The sequence below is a fragment of the Ooceraea biroi genome, chromosome 4 (genome assembly GCF_003672135.1).
Source record: "Ooceraea biroi isolate clonal line C1 chromosome 4, Obir_v5.4, whole genome shotgun sequence".
NCBI lineage: Eukaryota > Metazoa > Arthropoda > Insecta > Hymenoptera > Formicidae > Ooceraea > Ooceraea biroi.
The window spans coordinates 14994602-15018315 of NC_039509.1; the positions used below are offsets into that span (position 1 = coordinate 14994602).

The following is a 23714-nucleotide window of genomic DNA, read 5'->3' on the forward strand; positions in this document are numbered from 1 at the left end:
CGCGCATGTGGCATCGCGTCCGCCGCCAGGTATCTGTCTGTCTCGTGTCACTTTACCTCCACGCGACTCCGCCGCGTTTCCTGAAAAATGCACAAACTTGCCAACACGCATTTTCGCGCCCGCGATCGTGCATGTCCGTCATGTCGCCGCCACTTTCTCGTCGCCGGAAGCGCGTGTTATGTCGGGACACCTTGTATTCTCGCTTCCGACCTTTTCATCTCTCCCGTTTCTTCAATTTCTATCATTGCTGCTCAAACTTCACGCGCGCGTGAGAAGGATCTGAAGTTTCAAAAGTAGAAAGAGGAAGGAAATTAAAAAATAAACGACCGCGAGAGAGAGAGAGAGAGAAGGTACTTGCAAGATTTCTCGATTACAGATTAGATATTAAAATAATAATAAATTATTATCGATTCTATGGCTGTTGATAATGTAATTGTTTTTATAGGTAAGATGTTGCTATCATTGTTATTGCTGACACTGATGCAAGAGTTTTGTAACGCTCGTTGTTATAAAGTATCGCATCGATTTTTCTTGATAAACATGCTAAGTGCCATTTCCTCGTTTCAATCGTAAACTTGTACGTCTATGTATTCTTTCGCGATGCGAAACTGCGTTTCCAACGGATTAAATTCGAGATGCGCGGCTAGTGCTTTAGATGCAAATTATCTTAATTCGTCGGCACTGCCGTCGGCGCCAATTTCGCAGCGACGTACCGTAAATTCGTAAATATTTGCATCGCGCTTTGATTGGAAAACTCCAAAACACCTCCCCCGGCGTAACCGAAACAGCTGGACCGTTCATAAAATCGCGTCGTCGCGTTCGTGAATTATTTACGGGAGACACTATGATGCTGACGTTAATTTATGATACCGCTTTATAACATGCTAGTTTTTTCACATCACAAAGCACATTTTCGCGTGACGTAGAATAGCATGGAATAATTGTGAAATGCGAGAGAATACAGAAAAAATATGTCCAGCTATCTGACATGCATTAATTTAGGTAAAGAACACAATTTTTGAATACGAATATGACACGTTGTGTCGTAAAACTGTCACGTGCTTACGGTGCTTTAATCACATACACATAAACGAAGTCAGATAATCAATAATTTTAATCATATATAATTTTTCCATCTCATTAATAGAGATGGCAGGCGGCACAGTGGAACGATATATGGAAACAGCGTGTGTATTTTCGTTCGAGAGAAAGTCAATTTCAAAATGATTAAAGGTTTTGTGATTAAAAGCACATCCAACAGTTTCGGGATGTGCCCCGATGATGACGCTCCGAATATTATCGTTATATCATGAAAAAATTGGTTCGTTGTTATCTTTCAATTACTTCGTCCGCGTAAGTCGGCAGATTAACGTAGTTTTATTCGAGGGGGAATATTACCTCAATGTTCCATTTACTTCGATCGTAAGTCTTCCGCTTCAACGTTCATCTCGTTAGTACTCGTTGGAATGAATACATCTTGCGGGATACACCTAAAAGAGTTCATCTTCAAGTTTCTCCGCTGATAGAAGAATTTGTTCACCGCGAATCAAACCAGAGATATCGAATTCAGCGCATTATACGTAAATCTCAACGTATCCGACATCGGCGGATGGTGAATAATTAAATAATTTAATAATATTGAATTTTTGTTCTCCAAATAGAGTTTCCAATAAGACAAGTCAGTGTCATATCTAAAGAAAAATGAATTATTCAAATATTTTGGCACGACACATGATAAAAAAATATAAGTATGAACATGCGATTTTTGTGATTAAATGTTTTTTCTCTGTTCGGAATGGATAATAATGTAAATGGCATTTTTATCTGATATTAGATACCGCGTCATGATGAATTGTATAATTCTAAAGGGGATGAAAAACTCGAGTATCCTGCTACAACGTGATACGCTGGGCGTGATAGAGCATGGTTATTCATGCCCATCGACAGCGTGTTATCGTTTAAGATAACACCCCGGAATCCCCTCATGCATTGTGCTGTGAACAAAAAAGCCTCGCTCTTTGAGAATAATCCCGCGGAAACAATCCTTGGAAGAAAAATCCTCCGAAAAATAAACTGCCGTCTGAAAAGAAGGATGGGTATTGTTTCCGTTGGATACGGGTGCGCGCGCGAGCATGTGTGTGTTTAGCGCTCGCGCGATCATGCCATTTTTATGCCTCCCCCTCCGGAGTGTGTACGACCTCGATTTTCAGTTCTTTGCGGCATCAAAGTTTTTTCGCGCGCGAGAATTTATATCTGCTGGCGCCGGAACGAGCTCCCGGCGAGCGTTTTCTCGGGGGGCTAATTTCGCCGCAGTTTGTATTCGCCATTACGAGGGGTCCACGGCAACCTGTGTGTACTTCTGTGCGAATCTAAAAGGTATCTCGCGAAGCGGGAGGATCCATTAATAATACGTTCGCTGGGCAAAGTGGCGAACAAAAAAAAGACAAATGCGAGTGCACTAAATTTTGCCAAATAAAAGTTTAATAAGTGTTACGAGTTGAAAGATGGCCTCAATTCCGGTCCTACATTCACACGCATTCTACATTTCTGTGCTTTTCCTCCCTCGACATGTATATCATGCATAACTAATTGATACAATTTCCGTTTTCACCATTTTCTTTTCCCAATTGCTACTTTTTTTTTTCTCATTTTACGCTTCCTGAGAAAGTAAATGTAAATTTACCCAGCAGAATTTTCGGTTAACAGATGTTTTTTATTCGATATACCAGTCTCGCAAAATTTACAAAGTTAATCGCATTTCAGAAAGGATGTGCATTAAAAGTCGGGAGAATGTTATGCATAGTTGGAAAACGTGGTTCCATCACTTTCGTGCGATGCGAACGACGAAACTCGAGCTGTATCGACTTGGCGTTCTATCGAAGATATCGATCTCATTTCATTTGTAATTCACGAACGCGCACGCGATCTTCATTCTCGGTTCTGCATGTGCGCCGCCCTAATGTCTTTTTTCTTTTTTGGGAATTTATTTTCCAGAAGGTGTTGCTTCCGAGATTTTTCAAGGATTAATTTCCCCAGGGGTTGCGTTGCTCATCCAAGACTGGGAAATGCTCCATTCGTTACTGAAGTTGTTCGAGTGTGACTCGGTCGTGTCCCAACTTGCGCAAAATGCAAGATGTACCAAAGATGTAGGGCATCCCGAAAAAGCCTCGAAACTCTCTCGCAAACTACAAATCTTATTAATCCAATCATAAGGGATGATGATTACTTCAATACCGCGATAGTAATTTTTTGAAATTGATTTAAATCGAAAAATGTCGACTTGAAATTTATCGAAAGATCAAACAAAGCGAGGCGTAATTCCTGAGTAGGTTGTATACGTCACGTCGGAAATAAAATGTATGTGACAATTTAATGCCCGAAGCGTTCTAATTGTCTCGCCTGTAATTAGTGCTTTTAATTAGCGCGCGTTCGTTGATCAACTCGACCAATCGCGTGTCCCTTCGATTGTGCGCAGCTTTAGTTTTTCCTGCGTCGCCCATTTCCCGTTCAATACGAAATGCGCTCGTCCGATTCGGATGTTTCCTTCAGCCAGCATGAGATAAAAATCGAGGACGCCTCTCACATCGCAGAAAGTACGGACATAAACGTCGCGTAAAAAAAAAGGAAAGTTGTTAAAAGCGATGACACTGGCAGCTTGATAAAGCGATCAATCCCGCGATCGTTAAATTAAACTTGCGAGGACGCGACGGCTTGATACTGGAGTTTTAATACTATCCTAGAATTACGACCGCAAACGCGCGCGCGGAAACTTTGGTAATTTTTTAAAAGTAAAGGAACAGGCCGCGCTACGCTAGGAGCGTTCCGTTCAAACGCGGCCAGACGTAAGAAACTTTCCGGGGTGAGACCGTGGAGCAACTTCTTTTACATCCGGTCGAGTCTTTTAAAGGTGCCGGTAAACGCGTCCCGGAATTCACCCCCGCAATTGGGAACCATCGCGCCATATCACGCCGAGCGTATCTCGAGCACGCGTCCGGAAACGCAACGCATTTCGCCGGGCTGATTCTAATCATCCTTTTTACTGCTCGCGGAAATTTTTATGCCCTTCGCAATTTGCTGCGCTGGCAATCCCAAAAAGTTTCGCCATCTCGCCGTCTCGCATTTTGCGCTCCGTCCGAAAACTTTGTCCTTGCTTGTGCGTGCTTGCGTGATCATGCTCACGGTCTTGAATATTGTTATTGTCGTTGTATCAGCGTCGTTGTCGTTGATGATGAAAGACAAACAACAAAGTTTTACGCGTGTCTAACACGGTGCATTTCATTTAATCAAATTTTCTATCGCGACAATCAGTTAGTCGCGAGATCGATATCGTTGTATCGCTGTCGAAACTATATAAGAGATCGTAAAATGGATCGGTAAAGTTTCAGGACTATGGTCATTGACGAAGTATAAAACTTTAAAAATTGTTCAATTATTGCTTGACCAGTTGGGAACAATTTTACTTACCTTTCATCCAGGTAGTGTAGTTTTAAAGACATTTTGAGCTTACAAAATATCATTTTATCGAAAAATGTCTATCTCTTTATGAAATTTCTTAAAATATTATGTTTCGACATAATATAATAAACATAAGAAATAATAAAAATAATAACAGAAAGAGAAATGCGATAAAAACATATATTTATTTAATTCAAAATAATAGTTAGTATTCATGGTAACATTAAAAATAGAGAACGTACATACAAAGAGCAAGAAACAAAGAGAAAAGAGGTAAACTATCCTAATTAATTTTACGCTTTGAAAACTCGAGCTGAAGAAGCATTTCGATTAAAGTTAAAAGATGCTTCTTCAAGAAAATATTGTTCTTCACCTGTTGTCAGCGCGTTGCAATCCGCGCACGTAGCTCTGGCCGTAGTGACAAGGATGGGTGGGAATGCGTACGTGACAAGGGTGAAGGTTTTTCGTGGCACGTGGAGGACGAGGCGGAGGCTGAACGGGGAACGCTCACGCTCCCGGACTAATTATTTTTGATCCCAGACGGGTTCCCGGACACGGACACACAATGGCCGATGGGGTTTCTTTTGTAACCGGGCGCGATTAATTCTGCGCGGAACGTTGCCCCGGGGGCTGCTCGTCTTGGTTTGACCCCCGTTCGCCACCCCCCTTGCTCGTGGTCCCCTCTACAGGATTCCTCGACGACCGAAAAGCCCGTTCGCCATGCAAATCCGTGCGCTGCCTCCCGGGATTCCCATTAAGCTTCTCGGACCTTCTCCGTCCGAGCAGACCATCCGAAGGGCTTCTTCGGAGAGCCGCGTCCTCTTCCTTTTCTGCCTGGACAAGGGCAAGCCCGGTCACGTTTATTTCGCAGCTCCGTCACCCGGACAGGTAATCAGAAATGCTCGGCGAAATCCAGCTTTATTCAGATTCGGATGGAATTTTACGGAATAACAATGAGCATTGGAAGAAAAATATTGACGCGAAAACCCGGTTGATATATTGAAAGCAGAGCAATAAGAATATATTGACATTAATAACTAAAATATCTCGATATTTTCGAATATTGATACTACGTTCTTTTTTAAAATAAATTCTGTATATGCAGGATGCAAAACGAAAATTAAATATGTGGCATATCGCAAAGGATGGAGAACCATTAACAAATACAACGTGTCATGACCAGTTGGACCAGTGGACTTTCACCATTCAGTTTCCAATCCTCAATGATGTATAATTTAAATGCGTAATTTTACGTAAGTTTAATGTATTAATCGTAAATCGATATAAGAACGATGTCGAGAGTCAGCTTTATATAAAATAAAACGAAATAAACCGTGTAGCACAGGAATATATCGAGTGGAAGATGAAGTGAAATCCGGGCTTGCCGAGATATGCTTTGTTTTTATAAAGTACCAATAAATATCATTTTTTAGCTGCATCTTTTGTATCAATGCTTGCGTTCGCATTGGATATCACAGCCGATAACTCTCCCGCTGTCTTGCAAATAATGTTTTTCCGACTCGATTTATGGATGTACCACTTGCTTATTTCTCGTTGCAAACAGTCGACATAAATTCGCCTTGTCAATAAACTCTTGACAACTGGCCGCAATATTTACCTTTCTCGTGCAATTGTTTTCCGCACGCTCGATGTAACAGGAAAATAGTTGTTTTTACTACTTCTGTAAAAACTTTGAACAAATTCGTACTTCTTGCTAGCAATACGTTCTGTCGTACGGTTTATTTTGCACACTATATTTTTATAATCCGATCCATTTTCTTGTTACGGAAGCTTCTTAATAAACACCAGAATCATCAGTTAGTTCTCTATGACAAAAGGTTTTATTTACGAAAAATAAATATTCGTTTTTTCTTAATATTACTGTGCTGTTGCTGCGTGAAACAGATCTGAGCTTTTACCCGATTTGCAATATCATACCATGTTAATCCAGTGGTTCATGCAGATATGCACATTTTGCACAACGTATCGTTCACAAGGATATTAATGCTTTATGCCGTTCCTATTGAGTTGCTTTATGCCGTTCCTCGTCAATGGCGGTACCGATCGCAAAATGGCAATCCTAAACACGATAAAACGACACGATGAAGTAACAGGACGAAATTTATCGGCGAGAATTTTGTTTCGACAACTTGTCGCGCGAGTTTTCTAACGAGTAAGATTAATGGCATCCCCGTGTTGGGATCGCCTACGACGCGAGATAACAATGTGTCGTAAAACTTGTTCTGACGTGCGCAGGATATGGCCTGTAACGAAACGCGAAGGTAATCGTGTCGATTATTCTTCTACAGCATTTATCCCGCGCCTTTCGGGCTTCACAATGGCGATCTGCGTGTATGATTTTGTAACGCTGCCATTGATCCCGTGGTTCCATTCACCGGCATCGGGAATGCACCAAGATACCTGCATCGTGAAGTACGTATCTCCCCAGCCCTTTTGTTTATAGTTATGCCCCGTCGATTCCCGACGATAAATTGTATATGAAGCCCGTGGAAGCGAATAGATTTGATTCCAGGACTGTCAGATAAGCGAAATTCATGGGGGGGACTACGGGAGACGTGGAACGAGCGCGATCGCATCGACAATTTATTCTCCCATGCTCGCCATGGAATCTTGTAAGTAGCGCGGGTCGGCCGCAGTGCCGACTTGAGCTTCCTTCAACGAGAAATTCCGGCTCGCACATTATGCCGTTCGTCGAGGCTGGATATTTGCATTCGCGTGCAATTGCTTGAAGGCAGCGTCATTAGGTACGGTGAATTATTCGCGTTTTACGAATCTATTATTATTAAATTCGAAAGAGCGAATATTATTACGCAAGAAAGAGCGGCGTATTCCCGAGGAGAAAGCAAGTCGATGATAAATCGAGGTGAGTATCTCGCGTCGAGAAGGAATCGACGCAATATCGCGGCACGACGAAGCTACCCGTTTATCGGCGAGGAGGAAGCTGCGTTCTCCAAGTGGATGGCTGCGTTTCCGACATCGCTCATACAGCTCATACGAACGAATCTCGGAGCGAGCCGCCGAGCGGCACGTACGTAACGAGACCGCAGGTACCGCATAATACGCCAACCACCATCGCATCTATCCTCAAACTTCAGATGAAACGAGGATGAAACGCAGCCGCTCGCACACCTACTCGGCAATACGAGCTTTCAAGGGAATTGCATTAACAAGTCTAAAATAATTCCCCGGTTGGCCGCCTTCCGGCGGATCCCGAACAGGATCTTACCTCCACTCCGGGTCTTGTCCTTCTTCTTCTTCCAGGTCCGGTTTCAAACGCGGCGTACCCCGCGCACAAGATTGTCATTATCGGAAATAAATAATTAACGATGATACACGCGTCTTGTCTCTCATCATCAGATTATTATTGTTATTTAAAATATTAACGGTTTCTTTTGTTTACTCGTATTTTCTTCACTTTTCTCCGTATCGTGTATATTTTTCTTGAAAGCGTTTTTGTTTCTCATGATACATCACGATTGTTCGTTGCATCAGGGTAAGAATTATTTAAAATTACTTAAAAAATGTTTGTTCCATTATTTCTTTCTCGCGTGTGTTCGATCCACAAAAGTGTCGCCCTATAAAGTTTCGGCACTGCTTCACCTCACCCTTCCGAATCTCCCCATCTTTTTCTCCGTATCCATTTATCTTTCTCTCTTCTCCCTCCGTCTTTTTCATTTGCACTTCGAACCAGTTTCGGCGGAGCACTTTGCCCGATGGCGAGACGAGGCGGCCGCGCGTCTTCCGAAAATCCGATTTCCGTCACGGTCGAGCTTAAGGCGATTCGTCGATATCGCGTGATTGCTCGTGTAACTGCGGAGTACTACAATAGTGGAGAACTGTTGCCAGTCCGTGTCGGAATAATCTGTTTTTGGAAATGAACATTGGTGCGCACCCTGTTTATTTAATTTCCTCTTCGAATGCATCGGATGTCCTTTGGCTAATGATGCAGCGAGAATCGCATGCCGATGGTCTGATCAAATTCCCAATAGATTCCCATTGTTTCAAGGATAAAGCTTCACGCGCCCTTGCATCACGATGGAAACATCGATGATAACATCAAAGACTGGAAAATCGAAACAACCCCCCGCTCTTTATCAATTTGCGAAATCCGCGAATAAATTGGATATCGGTCAGGCATGAGGAAAAAGTGCAAAAATGCAATCGGTAAAGGAGCAACACGCGAGTAAAACCATTTTTTATCTCTCAAAATTCGTGTTAAAGTTTACGAAGTCTCTGTCAAATGTGATTACGCCGTCTAAAGTCGTTTTTATTCAAAATTTACAAACCTTCATCAGTTTTGTGTCACTCTGTAATTTGTAAGAGCTACACGACACAAAACAGTATAAGATCACTGGTTTTAATATCGAAAAAAATAAAACAAATGCAAATTTTTATATTTTTTAAATATGCTAGAAGCCAACTATTTTTATTATGTCTATTTGAATCTTTTATATAATGCAAAATAATTAGTACAGAAATTTAACGATAAGTTTTATTATTAACAATACGGAGAGCGAAAAATATCTAACGGTGACCTTTTAAACTGTTAAGTTATTTCGGGTTTTAAACGCTGCCCTTTTCGGCTGCGATTTTGCGGGAATTCATGAAAAGCAGAAGGAAAACGGGAATATCTCGCGCGATGAATTAATTGTTGGACATCTTAGCGGTGCGATAAGACGGAGGAACCTGTTAATTTCCTGCCGCGTTGAAAATATAGCTATTTTATGGTGATTAATCTTACACGATGTTGCAAGGTTTTTATATCTTAATTATGCATCGTCTCGCGCGTGCAATGTAATATATTTTCATAAATTTCATCTTTCTATTATCAAGTCGCGAATTAATTGATTATATTAATATTATTAATAAAATTACATATTTATATATATGTATACACGTATATATACTTATGTTATAAAAGAAATTAATTCATGAACCTATTATACACATACACGTACAGGCGCGCACGCGTATCTATGTCCACGCAAAATACGCAAAATTTTATTTATAATTTTTAATTCTGATGTTTTAAATCGCAGATATAAATGTTTCAATCGTCGAGATAAATATAAATACATAAAACGTGTCGGACTTTGCAAAAACAGTGTAACTACAAAAACCTTTTTAAAAAAAGAAAATTTGCAAAAACAGTGTAATTCAAAAAATCTTTCTAAAACAAGAGTATTATACAAATTTATTTATTCATTCAAAAATATACATGAAATCAATACAAGTAGCCAAGTATATCATTATTATTATTATTCAAAAGTGAACTGTTCACAAATGGATATGAAATCAATGCAATTTATCTAGTATTTGTTTAAAAATGGATGTTGTCAGTGCAATATCCAAAAATTATATACAAGATGCATTCACAATTAATCCAAAAATTATATGAAACAAGTTGTATACATTCAAAAGTATATGCAACACAAGCTTAACGCATCCATTGTCTCTTCACGCAAATCCTAAGTCGCATAAAACGGGCTTAAACTGATTCAAATGATCAACGGAATCATAGTGAAGCAAAAAACTTGGCGTGCCCGGGTTGTATTACGATGCAATGCTCACCAATGTTTTACAGTATAGAAATTATTTGCGTGAAGTAATGAAACGATGTACATACAATATTTGTAGAAATATAAATATATAAAAGCAACAATTAAAGAAGAAAGAGATGTTTTATATTTCCAAGGCAATTATTGAAATTATAAACATATTTACAAGAATTCAATTAATGCAACCCGGGCACGCCAAGTTTTTTGCTTCACTATGATTCCGTTGATTCTTATTGAATATCGAGTACGTTCCATTTGACGCTACGTACGTTTCCGCTCACGACGAGACGATCGTCAGTCAGCTGTGTGAACCTAGCACCCGATTAATGTGGAAAATAATAGCATTTCGTTTGTAGTTGTTCGTAGTAACAATAATTTCGTTTGTCGTTTTATCCATTAAAAGATATCTTTTTCAGAATCGTTCGTAGTTGTTTGTAGTGCTTTTCGTTTCGTTTGTAGTTGAACCGATATCTCAACAAATGACAAAGTTAGCTTTTTGCAAATTGTTTAACTGTTTATAACTTTTGAACTACAAACGAAACGAAAAGCACTAGAAACTACAAACGATTCTAAAGAAGACGGCGCAAGCGGATTCGCGATATCTCAACAAATGGCAAAGTGAGCTATTTTTCATTTAAACAAATGTTAATAACTTTTGAAAGTTCAACTACAAACGAAACAACTAGAAACGATTCTGAAAAAAACAGTGCAAGCGGATTCGCGATATCTCAACAAATGGCAAAGTGAGCTATTTTTCATTTAAACAAATGTTAATAACTTTTGAAAGTTCAACTACAAACGAAACAACTAGAAACGATTCTGAAAAAAAACAGCGCAAGCGGATTCGCGATATCTTAACAAATGGCAAAGTTAGCTATTTTTCATTTAAACAAATGTTAATAACTTTTGAAAGTTCAACTACAAACGAAACAACTAGAAACGATTCTGAAAAAAAACAGCGCAAGCGGATTCGCGATATCTTAACAAATGGCAAAGTTAGCTATTTTTCATTTAAACAAATGTTAATAACTTTTGAAAGTTCAACTACAAACGAAACAACTAGAAACGATTCTGAAAAAAAAAACAGCGCAAGCGGATTCGCGATATCTTAACAAATGGCAAAGTTAGCTATTTTTTATTTAAACAAATGTTAATAACTTTTAAAAGTTCAACTACAAACGAAACGAAACTACAAACGATTGTCAAAAAGACAGCGCAAGCGGATTCGCGATATCTTAAGAAATGGCAAAGTTAGCTATTTTTCATTTAAACAAATGTTAATTAATACCTTTTGAACAGTTCAACTACAAACAAAACGAAACTACAAACGATTGTGAACAAGTCAGCGCAAGCAGATTCGCGATATCTCAATACTCAACGTATCAGACGCAGTGTGAATTCTCTATAACGCGCTTATGTGAACGCACCTTGCGGACAAACTCGCTTTGCTTGCGTGCGTGCGAGCGTACGTACGTGAGTGCACCTGATCTGAAAAACGGAACGTCACGAATCTAGCATACGATTACGATATCTCAGGATAGACTGCACCAATCGCGTTCGGAGTGGTCGCGATCGAAAGCTCGCATCCATATTATGTTATTAAAGTGCTGCACTTTTTCCTCATGCCTGACCGATATCCAATTTATTCGCGGATTTCGCAAATTGATAAAGAGCGGGGGGTTGTTTCGATTTTCCAGTCTTTGATGTTATCATCGATGTTTCCATCGTGATGCAAGGGCGCGTGAAGCTTTATCCTTGAAACAATGGGAATCTATTGGGAATTTGATCAGACCATCGGCATGCGATTCTCGCTGCATCATTAGCCAAAGGACATCCGATGCATTCGAAGAGGAAATTAAATAAACAGGGTGCGCACCAATGTTCATTTCCAAAAACAGATTATTCCGACACGGACTGGCAACAGTTCTCCACTATTGTAGTACTCCGCAGTTACACGAGCAATCACGCGATATCGACGAATCGCCTTAAGCTCGACCGTGACGGAAATCGGATTTTCGGAAGACGCGCGGCCGCCTCGTCTCGCCATCGGGCAAAGTGCTCCGCCGAAACTGGTTCGAAGTGCAAATGAAAAAGACGGAGGGAGAAGAGAGAAAGATAAATGGATACGGAGAAAAAGATGGGGAGATTCGGAAGGGTGAGGTGAAGCAGTGCCGAAACTTTATAGGGCGACACTTTTGTGGATCGAACACACGCGAGAAAGAAATAATGGAACAAACATTTTTTAAGTAATTTTAAATAATTCTTACCCTGATGCAACGAACAATCGTGATGTATCATGAGAAACAAAAACGCTTTCAAGAAAAATAACACGATACGGAGAAAAGTGAAGAAAATACGAGTAAACAAAGAAACCGTTAATATTTTAAATAACAATAATAATCTGATGATGAGAGACAAGACGCGTGTATCATCGTTAATTATTTATTTCCGATAATGACAATCTTGTGCGCGGGGTACGCCGCGTTTGAAACCGGACCTGGAAGAAGAAGAAGGACAAGACCCGGAGTGGAGTAAGATCCTGTTCGGGATCCGCCGGAAGGCGGCCAACCGGGGAATTATTTAGACTTGTTAATGCAATTCCCTTGAAAGCTCGTATTGCCGAGTAGGTGTGCGAGCGGCTGCGTTTCATCCTCGTTTCATCTGAAGTTGAGGATAGATGCGATGGTGGTGGCGTATTATGCGTACCTGCGGTCTCGTTACGTACGTGCCGCTCGGCGGCTCGCTCCGAGATTCGTTCGTATGAGCTGTATGAGCGATGTCGGAAACGCAGCCATCCACTTGGAGAACGCAGCTTCCTCCTCGCCGATAAACGGGTAGCTTCGTCGTGCCGCGATATTGCGTCGATTCCTTCTCGACGCGAGATACTCACCTCGATTTATCATCGACTTGCTTTCTCCTCGGGAATACGCCGCTCTTTTCTTGCGTAATAATATTCGCTCTTTCGAATTTAATAATAATAGATTCGTAAAACGCGAATAATTCACCGTACCTAATGACGCTGCCTTCAAGCAATTGCACGCGAATGCAAATATCCAGCCTCGACGAACGGCATAATGTGCGAGCCGGAATTTCTCGTTGAAGGAAGCTCAAGTCGGCACTGCGGCCGACCCGCGCTACTTACAAGATTCCATGGCGAGCATGGGAGAATAAATTGTCGATGCGATCGCGCTCGTTCCACGTCTCCCGTAGTCCCCCCCATGAATTTCGCTTATCTGACAGTCCTGGAATCAAATCTATTCGCTTCCACGGCTTCATATACAATTTATCGTCGGGAATCGACGGGCATAACTATAAACAAAAGGGCTGGGGAGATACGTACTTCACGATGCAGGTATCTTGGTGCATTCCCGATGCCGGTGAATGGAACCACGGGATCAATGGCAGCGTTACAAAATCATACACGCAGATCGCCCATTGTGAAGCCCGAAAGGCGCGGGATAAATGCTGTAGAAGAATAATCGACACGATTACCTTCGCGTTTCGTTACAGGCCATATCCTGCGCACGTCAGAACAAGTTTTACGACACATTGTTATCTCGCGTCGTAGGCGATCCCAACACGGGGATGCCATTAATCTTACTCGTTAGAAAACTCGCGCGACAAGTTGTCGAAACAAAATTCTCGCCGATAAATTTCGTCCTGTTACTTCATCGTGTCGTTTTATCGTGTTTAGGATTGCCATTTTGCGATCGGTACCGCCATTGACGAGGAACGGCATAAAGCAACTCAATAGGAACGGCATAAAGCATTAATATCCTTGTGAACGATACGTTGTGCAAAATGTGCATATCTGCATGAACCACTGGATTAACATGGTATGATATTGCAAATCGGGTAAAAGCTCAGATCTGTTTCACGCAGCAACAGCACAGTAATATTAAGAAAAAACGAATATTTATTTTCGTAAATAAAACCTTTTGTCATAGAGAACTAACTGATGATTCTGGTGTTTATTAAGAAGCTTCCGTAACAAGAAAATGGATCGGATTATAAAAATATAGTGTGCAAAATAAACCGTACGACAGAACGTATTGCTAGCAAGAAGTACGAATTTGTTCAAAGTTTTACAGAAGTAGTAAAAAACAACTATTTTCCTGTTACATCGAGCGTGCGGAAAAACAATTGCACGAGAAAGGTAAATATTGCGGCCAGTTGTCAAGAGTTTATTGACAAGGCGAATTTATGTCGACTGTTTGCAACGAGAAATAAGCAAGTGGTACATCCATAAATCGAGTCGGAAAAACATTATTTGCAAGACAGCGGGAGAGTTATCGGCTGTGATATCCAATGCGAACGCAAGCATTGATACAAAAGATGCAGCTAAAAAATGATATTTATTGGTACTTTATAAAAACAAAGCATATCTCGGCAAGCCCGGATTTCACTTCATCTTCCACTCGATATATTCCTGTGCTACACGGTTTATTTCTTTTATTTTATATAAAGCTGACTCTCGACATCGTTCTTATATCGATTTACGATTAATACATTAAACTTACGTAAAATTACGCATTTAAATTATACATCATTGAGGATTGGAAACTGAATGGTGAAAGTCCACTGGTCCAACTGGTCATGACACGTTGTATTTGTTAATGGTTCTCCATCCTTTGCGATATGCCACATATTTAATTTTCGTTTTGCATCCTGCATATACAGAATTTATTTTAAAAAAGAACGTAGTATCAATATTCGAAAATATCGAGATATTTTAGTTATTAATGTCAATATATTCTTATTGCTCTGCTTTCAATATATCAACCGGGTTTTCGCGTCAATATTTTTCTTCCAATGCTCATTGTTATTCCGTAAAATTCCATCCGAATCTGAATAAAGCTGGATTTCGCCGAGCATTTCTGATTACCTGTCCGGGTGACGGAGCTGCGAAATAAACGTGACCGGCTTGCCCTTGGTCCAGGCAGAAAAGGAAGAGGACGCGGCTCCGAAGAAGCCCTTCGGATGGTCTGCTCGGACGGAGAAGGTCCGAGAAGCTTAATGGGAATCCCGGGAGGCAGCGCACGGATTTGCATGGCGAACGGGCTTTTCGGTCGTCGAGGAATCCTGTAGAGGACCAGAGCAAGGGGGTGGCGAACGGGGTCAAACCAAGACGAGCAGCCCCGGGGCAACGTTCCGCCAGAATTAATCGCGCCCGGTTACAAAAGAAACCCCATCGGCCATTGTGTGTCCGTGTCCGGGAACCCGTCTGGGATCAAAAATAATTAGTCCGGGAGCGTGAGCGTTCCCCGTTCAGCCTCCGCCTCGTCCTCCACGTGCCACGAAAAACCTTCACCCTTGTCACGTACGCATTCCACCCATCCTTGTCACTACGGCCAGAGCTACGTGCGCGGATTGCAACGCGCTGACAACAGGTGAAGAACAATATTTTCTTGAAGAAGCATCTTTTAACTTTAATCGAAATGCTTCTTCAGCTCGAGTTTTCAAAGCGTAAAATTAATTAGGATAGTTTACCTCTTTTCTCTTTGTTTCTTGCTCTTTGTATGTACGTTCTCTATTTTTAATGTTACCATGAATACTAACTATTATTTTGAATTAAATAAATATATGTTTTTATCGCATTTCTCTTTCTGTTATTATTTTTATTATTTCTTATGTTTATTATATTATGTCGAAACATAATATTTTAAGAAATTTCATAAAGAGATAGACATTTTTCGATAAAATGATATTTGTAAGCTCAAAATGTCTTTAAAACTACACTACCTGGATGAAAGGTAAGTAAAATTGTTCCCAACTGGTCAAGCAATAATTGAACAATTTTTAAAGTTTTATACTTCGTCAATGACCATAGTCCTGAAACTTTACCGATCCATTTTACGATCTCTTATATAGTTTCGACAGCGATACAACGATATCGATCTCGCGACTAACTGATTGTCGCGATAGAAAATTTGATTAAATGAAATGCACCGTGTTAGACACGCGTAAAACTTTGTTGTTTGTCTTTCATCATCAACGACAACGACGCTGATACAACGACAATAACAATATTCAAGACCGTGAGCATGATCACGCAAGCACGCACAAGCAAGGACAAAGTTTTCGGACGGAGCGCAAAATGCGAGACGGCGAGATGGCGAAACTTTTTGGGATTGCCAGCGCAGCAAATTGCGAAGGGCATAAAAATTTCCGCGAGCAGTAAAAAGGATGATTAGAATCAGCCCGGCGAAATGCGTTGCGTTTCCGGACGCGTGCTCGAGATACGCTCGGCGTGATATGGCGCGATGGTTCCCAATTGCGGGGGTGAATTCCGGGACGCGTTTACCGGCACCTTTAAAAGACTCGACCGGATGTAAAAGAAGTTGCTCCACGGTCTCACCCCGGAAAGTTTCTTACGTCTGGCCGCGTTTGAACGGAACGCTCCTAGCGTAGCGCGGCCTGTTCCTTTACTTTTAAAAAATTACCAAAGTTTCCGCGCGCGCGTTTGCGGTCGTAATTCTAGGATAGTATTAAAACTCCAGTATCAAGCCGTCGCGTCCTCGCAAGTTTAATTTAACGATCGCGGGATTGATCGCTTTATCAAGCTGCCAGTGTCATCGCTTTTAACAACTTTCCTTTTTTTTACGCGACGTTTATGTCCGTACTTTCTGCGATGTGAGAGGCGTCCTCGATTTTTTATCTCATGCTGGCTGAAGGAAACATCCTCGTAGTCGCCGAACGACATAATGACGTAATATGACATAAAAACCAGAAAAGCTTCTAACGATCCGATATATTTTCTTGTTCAACGCACCAAGTTGGCGGGGTTACCGTATTGATTGCGCGCATCGCAAAAGGAACATGAAAATACTAAGCTCCGGATTTCGCAGCGAAATTGATTATCGACAGGTCTGGTGGGCGATATTGCTGCGCAAAAATCGATTTCCGCGCAACGGATGCATCAATCATAATCTGCTTAGCTCGTGTAGCCTTAATCACCTTAACTGATCCGACAATCCGACAACGTCTACGACACAATAGACGTGCGGTCCCGTCTGCACATCTTCACGATCGGAATTACTAATTAACTCAACATCTACTGCTTAATACAAATCTTGATTAACTATATCGAAGGTTTGAAAGAAATAACATTTTCAAGTATCGACATACTGTTACTGGAAACACGAGTACATTTATAGAATCAAATGGAAGAATAAAATGTTTTTCTGAAATTATTATAATTTTAATTTGGATAATTAATTAGTTTGGAATTGGATAGTTGATAATATCATATATTATACAATAATATGTTACAATGATAATTTTTTATTTCTTGTCACCGAGTTGACTTCTTTATCAGAAAGATATAATTTCCCGCTAATTTTCCTGCAATATTCCAATTTTTACATTAAATACTTTAGTAATTACATTCTTTATTATTATGCTGATAAAGAGTATCACAAATCTTTCGCACAAAGCGAATCTTTTTTTCCACGTTTCACTGAAAGAGAACTTCGTATCCTGCATTGTTGCGAGATGTAATATCCCGGGCATTATGTTTACCAGCCAGGAAGCACGTAAGGGAAACTTAACGAGAGGAATAAATAAATCCGCGTAAAGTATACGAGCAAAGGATTTCACGAGCGTGTGTGTGATCGATATACATGTAACCGGCAACAAACTCTTCAGAACAAACGTTTCTTTCTTGCCTGTTCCAGCGGGTAACAATGTGAACGAACCGCCTATCCTGGAAGCCGGAGGGTACCCCACGGGTTTGCCACTTTCGGAATCGACCAAGGTCGGGACAGAAGTATTCGTCCTAAAGGGCCACGATCCCGAAGGATCGCCGGTGAAATATGGCATACAACTCACGGATCATTTCGTCGTCAACCCGCGCACTGGTGTCATCACTCTGGCGAAGCCGCTCAATCGTGAGGTAAGACATGCATCGATTTCGTCTTCACGCAAAGGGGGCTCATCGAAGGAGAAACTTGCGCGTAGAATACGTGCAACCTTTTCTTGAACGATGAGAGTTTATCTCGACCTTACGTCGCGCGGTATCTTATTCTTACGGACGATTCTGCAGGAATCTTCTATTTTTCTCATTCTTATCGCAAGAATCAGAAACGGCTATTTTGTGTTCGTCGAACTCGTGAGATTGATTGGCAGCTGTTATGCCCGATTACTTTGCAAAACTGCTGGCGATCGATAACGTGTAGCATGGTGTGACGTATTCACGTCCGGCTACACGTTCCGGGCCAGCGCATCACTAATTTACAGAATTCAGATTTAATCCCGACTTAGTCATATTTGTGAATCATAAATATCAGCATGAATCGGTGCGCGAGCGACCAATTAATTCGAATATACTATAAACAACTAAATACAAATCAGGTGAACATTTTCCGTCATCCATGCGATTTAATCCTGCCAGATCCGCAGTAGATCCGTGAATCTCCATACGCGTGTGCATGCGTCATTCTTACACTTTGAATATAATCAAATAATTATTATTATTGCGACATTATTGTGATTGTTAATCCATTATCAGCTTCTGACTTAAATATTGTAATGAATTTACGGGATCAAAGCTCAGTGAAGCGGCAAACAAATGCACCTTTGCATTTTGCGCGCGCGCACACACACACATGTACTCTTAGCAGTCATAGCATCAGGATGAACCATCTAAATAAATACTTGGAAAGATATTTTAAGAGATTATCTTTTTCTTGATGTTCAAAAACATTAAAAAATTTCTGATTGCGATTGCAAGGAAGAAAAGAACGCCGAGCATTGAAAAAGAATTGCGAATATTTGGCGAAGCATCTGCGTGTCATCAGCCAGAGATTTATTTTCGCTGTGATGATCGATACAGTCGCTGCACCAATTTGAAACGGATTTGTCAAGTTTGAACGCAGAACGGATCGGGTCGGAAATTTTCCGTCGTCGAACTTGTTCGCGGCGAATTCCCAACGGTCGACGACGATGGTCGTACGGACGGTCGGTTGGTCGGTGGTCGGTCGACGGCATTTATGCACCGGCGTCCAATGTCGTTGAATGCGATTAACGTGATTACGATGTCCCGGGGACGTAATGCAGCTGCATTCGCGCGCGCTTGTGGATTTTCGTACGTTGACCCATCTGGGCCGATCCCGATTGATTTAATCTAGCTAAATAGGTTTGGGACGGGCTCGTGCTCACGCTCGTGTCCGCGCTAATTCCGGTATGTATGTATAATACGAGAGCGCGCGCGCATTAGGCGAGATTCGCGCCACGTCCCTTCCAGAATCAAAATTAATAATCGGCTGCACCCGGATCTAATCCCCCGCGCGACGAGACTCTCCGCGCGAATGAATGCTTAATGAAATCTATCGCGATATCAGTATCAGCTGAATTAATTAATGCATTTTATTTCCGTGATTATCCGCGAAAGACATCGCTATCGATGTCATCTCTATGTACACGTATGCAAAAGATAAAACAAGAAATTCTTTTTTGATATAAATGTTGTCTATAATTTCATAATCTCTTTCCATAATCATCATATGAACGATGAATTAATTAATTTCATTCTCTTCATACGCTTTTAATTTCCATCAGCGATAGAAATCTAGAAAAATCCTTTTTGTTTCAATAGAGAAGAGATCTATCCTTCTCATTTGGTCAGATAAAAATACATCTTTCCAATAATAATCTTATTAATAATATTATTAAAGAAAATAAAGTGATATGATCTTTCAAAATGTTGAAACTCCGTTTAGCTCGTATCAACCACTTGTCGCGTATTACGGCCACCGGCATCGTCAGAGATTCGACTAACCGGAGGCCAGCAGCTCGGAACCAGCGCGATTTTCTTGTTTCCCAGGGGCACGTCGCTGCTGCTGGAAGTCGTGAAAAATCGGCGGCGATAAAGTTCGTCCAAGGAAAGTTTCGTGGTCTCTGGACCGCAGGCGAGCGATACACTAACTGACGGCTGATCGTAGATACACATTTGGAAGTTCGTAGTCCTGGACCTTTCATCTGCAATTTCGCACGAGCGACGTATTATCACTCCTTTTTTCGATTCGATGCCAAGTCGGGTGAACTTTAACATACTTGAACGTACGAATCTTTCTGTCACCGTAATCAAATTGTATGGCGAGACTGGCGAACGTCTCTTTCCATTAGATCTTTTCTCCAATATTGGAGAATCGATCAAGAATAGAAGCAATTTTAGTCGCGAGGCGTCGATGTAGTACTGAATTATTTTATTTTGCTATACTTCGTACATTTTGTATTAAATTAGATTTGTATTAAATTAGATTGTTTATTAAAATTATGTCATAGATATTTGTTTGATGTTTCTCTCGTCTGATATACATGTTAACATTTATATAATGGTATTAATATAATATTAGTAAGTTTTATATATTTATATTTGAATTATATCGTATGGTCATTCTCTAATTAATTTCTCTAATTAAAATGATATGCATAATTAACGTTCCTTTATTATACAGCTTTATCTGCAACTCAAATACTTCAGACTTTTTCAAGCAACATAACGCAAAGAACGTTATGAGCTGGATGATGAATTCATGTCTCAGCAAAGAACGAGCAGAAAAATTCGCATATTACAGTAGTTAAAAATACATGATGTTTGCGCTTTACAAAGAAAAAATTAGATGAAGTACGTGCAGGATTCACCTGACGTTACAACATGAAAGAATTTCTGGGTTCATTTGAATACGTCTAATTATCCCGGTCAAAAAGAAAATGAGAACCCGAGCAGATCTACAGAGTCAGCGTTGCAGTTTCTCCTCTAATGACGAGCAACTCGTATTTCACGTTTCGAGAACAGTTAACGTTTTATTGACATATTCTCGAATCTAATTATGCATCACTTTATAACATGAATTACACACGTCATATTGTTAGCGTTAAAATGTTTACTATTATTATATACACAGTAGGTATAACCGCATTGATTTCGTGATGATTATTTTTAATATCAATTTAAAGATTTACTTGTGTACGTACGTACATGTTGTGATAAAAATTACCTGTCGTTTTGAATATAAATCAACGTCAGTCGCTTGACGTTACATTTATCAATATCGTTGAAATTAAAAAAATGCCAACGAAGAAGCTGTAATAAATAACGGATGTGCATTCCGTAAGCGAGCCAGGTTATATAATAACTATTTACTCGAAAACAATTAAAAATAATTGTTTTTGGTGGGAAAAAGATACCGAGCTAGCAGCGAGTATACGAACAAAATCGATTATCTCGAGCTCGCTCGTTCGGTACCCACATTGGTATCTCGTTTTTTCTTTCCTCTTTTTTTTGTTATATTTTGTTCCTAGCATCGCATTTTTGTGCTTTTCTTTTTTTTAGTAGACTATCGGAACGAGTCTTTTGATTGCGGCATCGAAATAACGGGCGCAAAAATCTCGACGTTCGTTGGGATTAATCGAAACCGTTCGCCGCGTACAAAGACCGCAGAGAAATCGCAGTTATTGTGATTCCCCTTTAGTTTCCGATGGACAGCAACGCATACGAAAACAAACGGCTCGCTAACGTTGTTTTACAGAAACAATCGAGGTGGAAAATCGCGACGGTGGTGTTGTTGCGGAGGCAGGATCCGATCATGCGAATTACACGATTCCCGCTTCACAGGGAAGGTAACACGATGCCCATAACATCACGAACGCGGACTAAAAACGATTATTGCACGCCGCTAGTGGCGAACCTCCGATGATTTTCAGGCGGAGTTTAATTATAAAAATATATATCACTTTTGCAAGAAGAAGAAATTTCAAGCGGCAAGATGTGCAATGACATATTTATATTTATTTTCCATAATATGGACAGTTTTCATAGATGAATAAATGCGTATGTATGATGCAGACAATGGCGTAAGGGATGCTATTGTCACCTCATCGTTACAACGTTTTAAAAACTATTATCTAAAAATCTAAATGATACGATGCAGAGATATTTCATTGATAGACTTTCTTTCTCAAGAGAGCGCAAAAGAGCTAGTAAGACTATTTAGTTACTAGTTACAGCCTTCTTACAACGAAAACTTGGGGAGACTTTTAATAGTTAACACAGTTACGAGATCATGCCGTAGACCGCACGTTGGGGCGCTCTTTCAATAGTTTCACACATAGATAATGATCATTATCAAATAGTTAAATTACATGAAGAGTCATTCTATGTGAAATATATCCGGAACATCCTATGTGAAATGAAGAAAGAAGTTATTAACTAATTACTCTAAATGCTGGTAAATCGTAATCGATTTGTAATCAGCTCGCGCGACAATTATTATCCTTTGTACAGAGGCTGGAACAGTTAAACGAAGGCAACGGTTAAACGAATGCAAATAACGTTAATAACCACGGATAAAGCATCGTTGCGGCCAGCCACATCAACCATATGCAAATACAGGTGTAACCATGTTCACGACGGTGACAAATCCAGGCCGACCGGTTGTTTAACAAAGTTTTATCACAACGTCGCAAATTATTATGGTTGCGCCCGTGCGGCGTCGTTCTCTGCGCATTTATACTGGAAACGCATTTGCCAAGCGCCCGAAATGAACGGGCTTGTGCAAAGCCCATAAAGCTGAACTGTTAATTCGATGTTCGTTGAGGTTGGCCCTTGCTAATGGAGAACGATCGATTACATTTGAGCATAGCGCGACGTTTGCCAACCGGCGAAATGACAAATAAGACCTCGCCATTGTAGCGAATTTGAGCGAAGAAATACAAATATTTGTTAATTCGAAATATCCTGCTCTCTATAGAATTTTTCAAGCCTAAAATATGTGACAAGCTTCTGAAAGTCCAAAATGATTAAAGATTAAAATCGTCAAAAAATTTTGAACTAAGACACATTGTTAAAGTTATAAATTCAGATATATTCTAATTTAAAATGTTATTTTATTTTATTTTAATTTTAATATAACTGTAATATCTGATTTTGTAAAAAGGAAACCTTATGATTACAAAAGTATTATGCAGTTTGAACATACAAATTGAAAAGCTCCGACAGGTGACGATTTGTCTCGACGTTTCAGCTAAGAAAAATTCACTCGTCAGTGAATATGTTATTCAAATTAAGCTCGAGTGTTCCATATGCATCTCGTAAATGAAAACAGACTTAGCCATTTTACTTTCAATTAATTTGGAGATGGAAAAATCATTCGCATCTGTATTCAACAAGAGTGCAAAATAAACCGCGAACATCCACACGAGCTCGCATTTCGGTAGCTCGAGAAACAGGGAAGATCTCAATCCTGTATAATTAATTATCGTTTCGGCGAACGCGAGAGAAGAACAAGAGGAAGCTTTTTTCAGAGGGAGGTTGTTGGGGGCGGTGCTCGCTTTCGTCGGTGTAAGAAGGGAATGAGACGAGACGCCGCTTTTCGGCCATAAATTTCGGTGCATTTATGCAGAGGCGCTTTTCCCGTATAAATGAAAAAGGCGAGCGCGAAAAGAATATGGATGGACTTTCTTATTTTAAGCACGTAGCGATCGTAGCTCTCGACTTTCCAACTAATCCCGACATGGGAGAGAGCACGGATACACGAGAGAGGGAAACGGGGGCGGACTGTGACGAGGGAGGAAAGGAATCGGAATCGGGCGAGCTAAGGAATTCGAGCTGGTGTCAGCCGGTGCATCAGCTTCATATTTGTTGTCGAAGTGAAAAGTGGCATACGAATGGCGAGGCGC

The 23714-nt window shown here is 40.5% G+C and overlaps 1 protein-coding gene across 2 annotated transcripts in view; it reads left to right on the forward strand.

The window, feature by feature from the left end:
- LOC105284025 (cadherin-87A) overlaps positions 1 to 23714 on the forward strand; it is a 191478-nt gene that overhangs the window by 133881 nt on the left and 33883 nt on the right. For both annotated transcript variants that reach the window (XM_011347213.3, XM_011347222.3), the window contains exon 5: positions 17711 to 17928. In XM_011347213.3, the coding sequence (XP_011345515.1) occupies positions 17711 to 17928 (218 nt within the window). The remainder of the gene's footprint in view (positions 1 to 17710; positions 17929 to 23714) is intronic.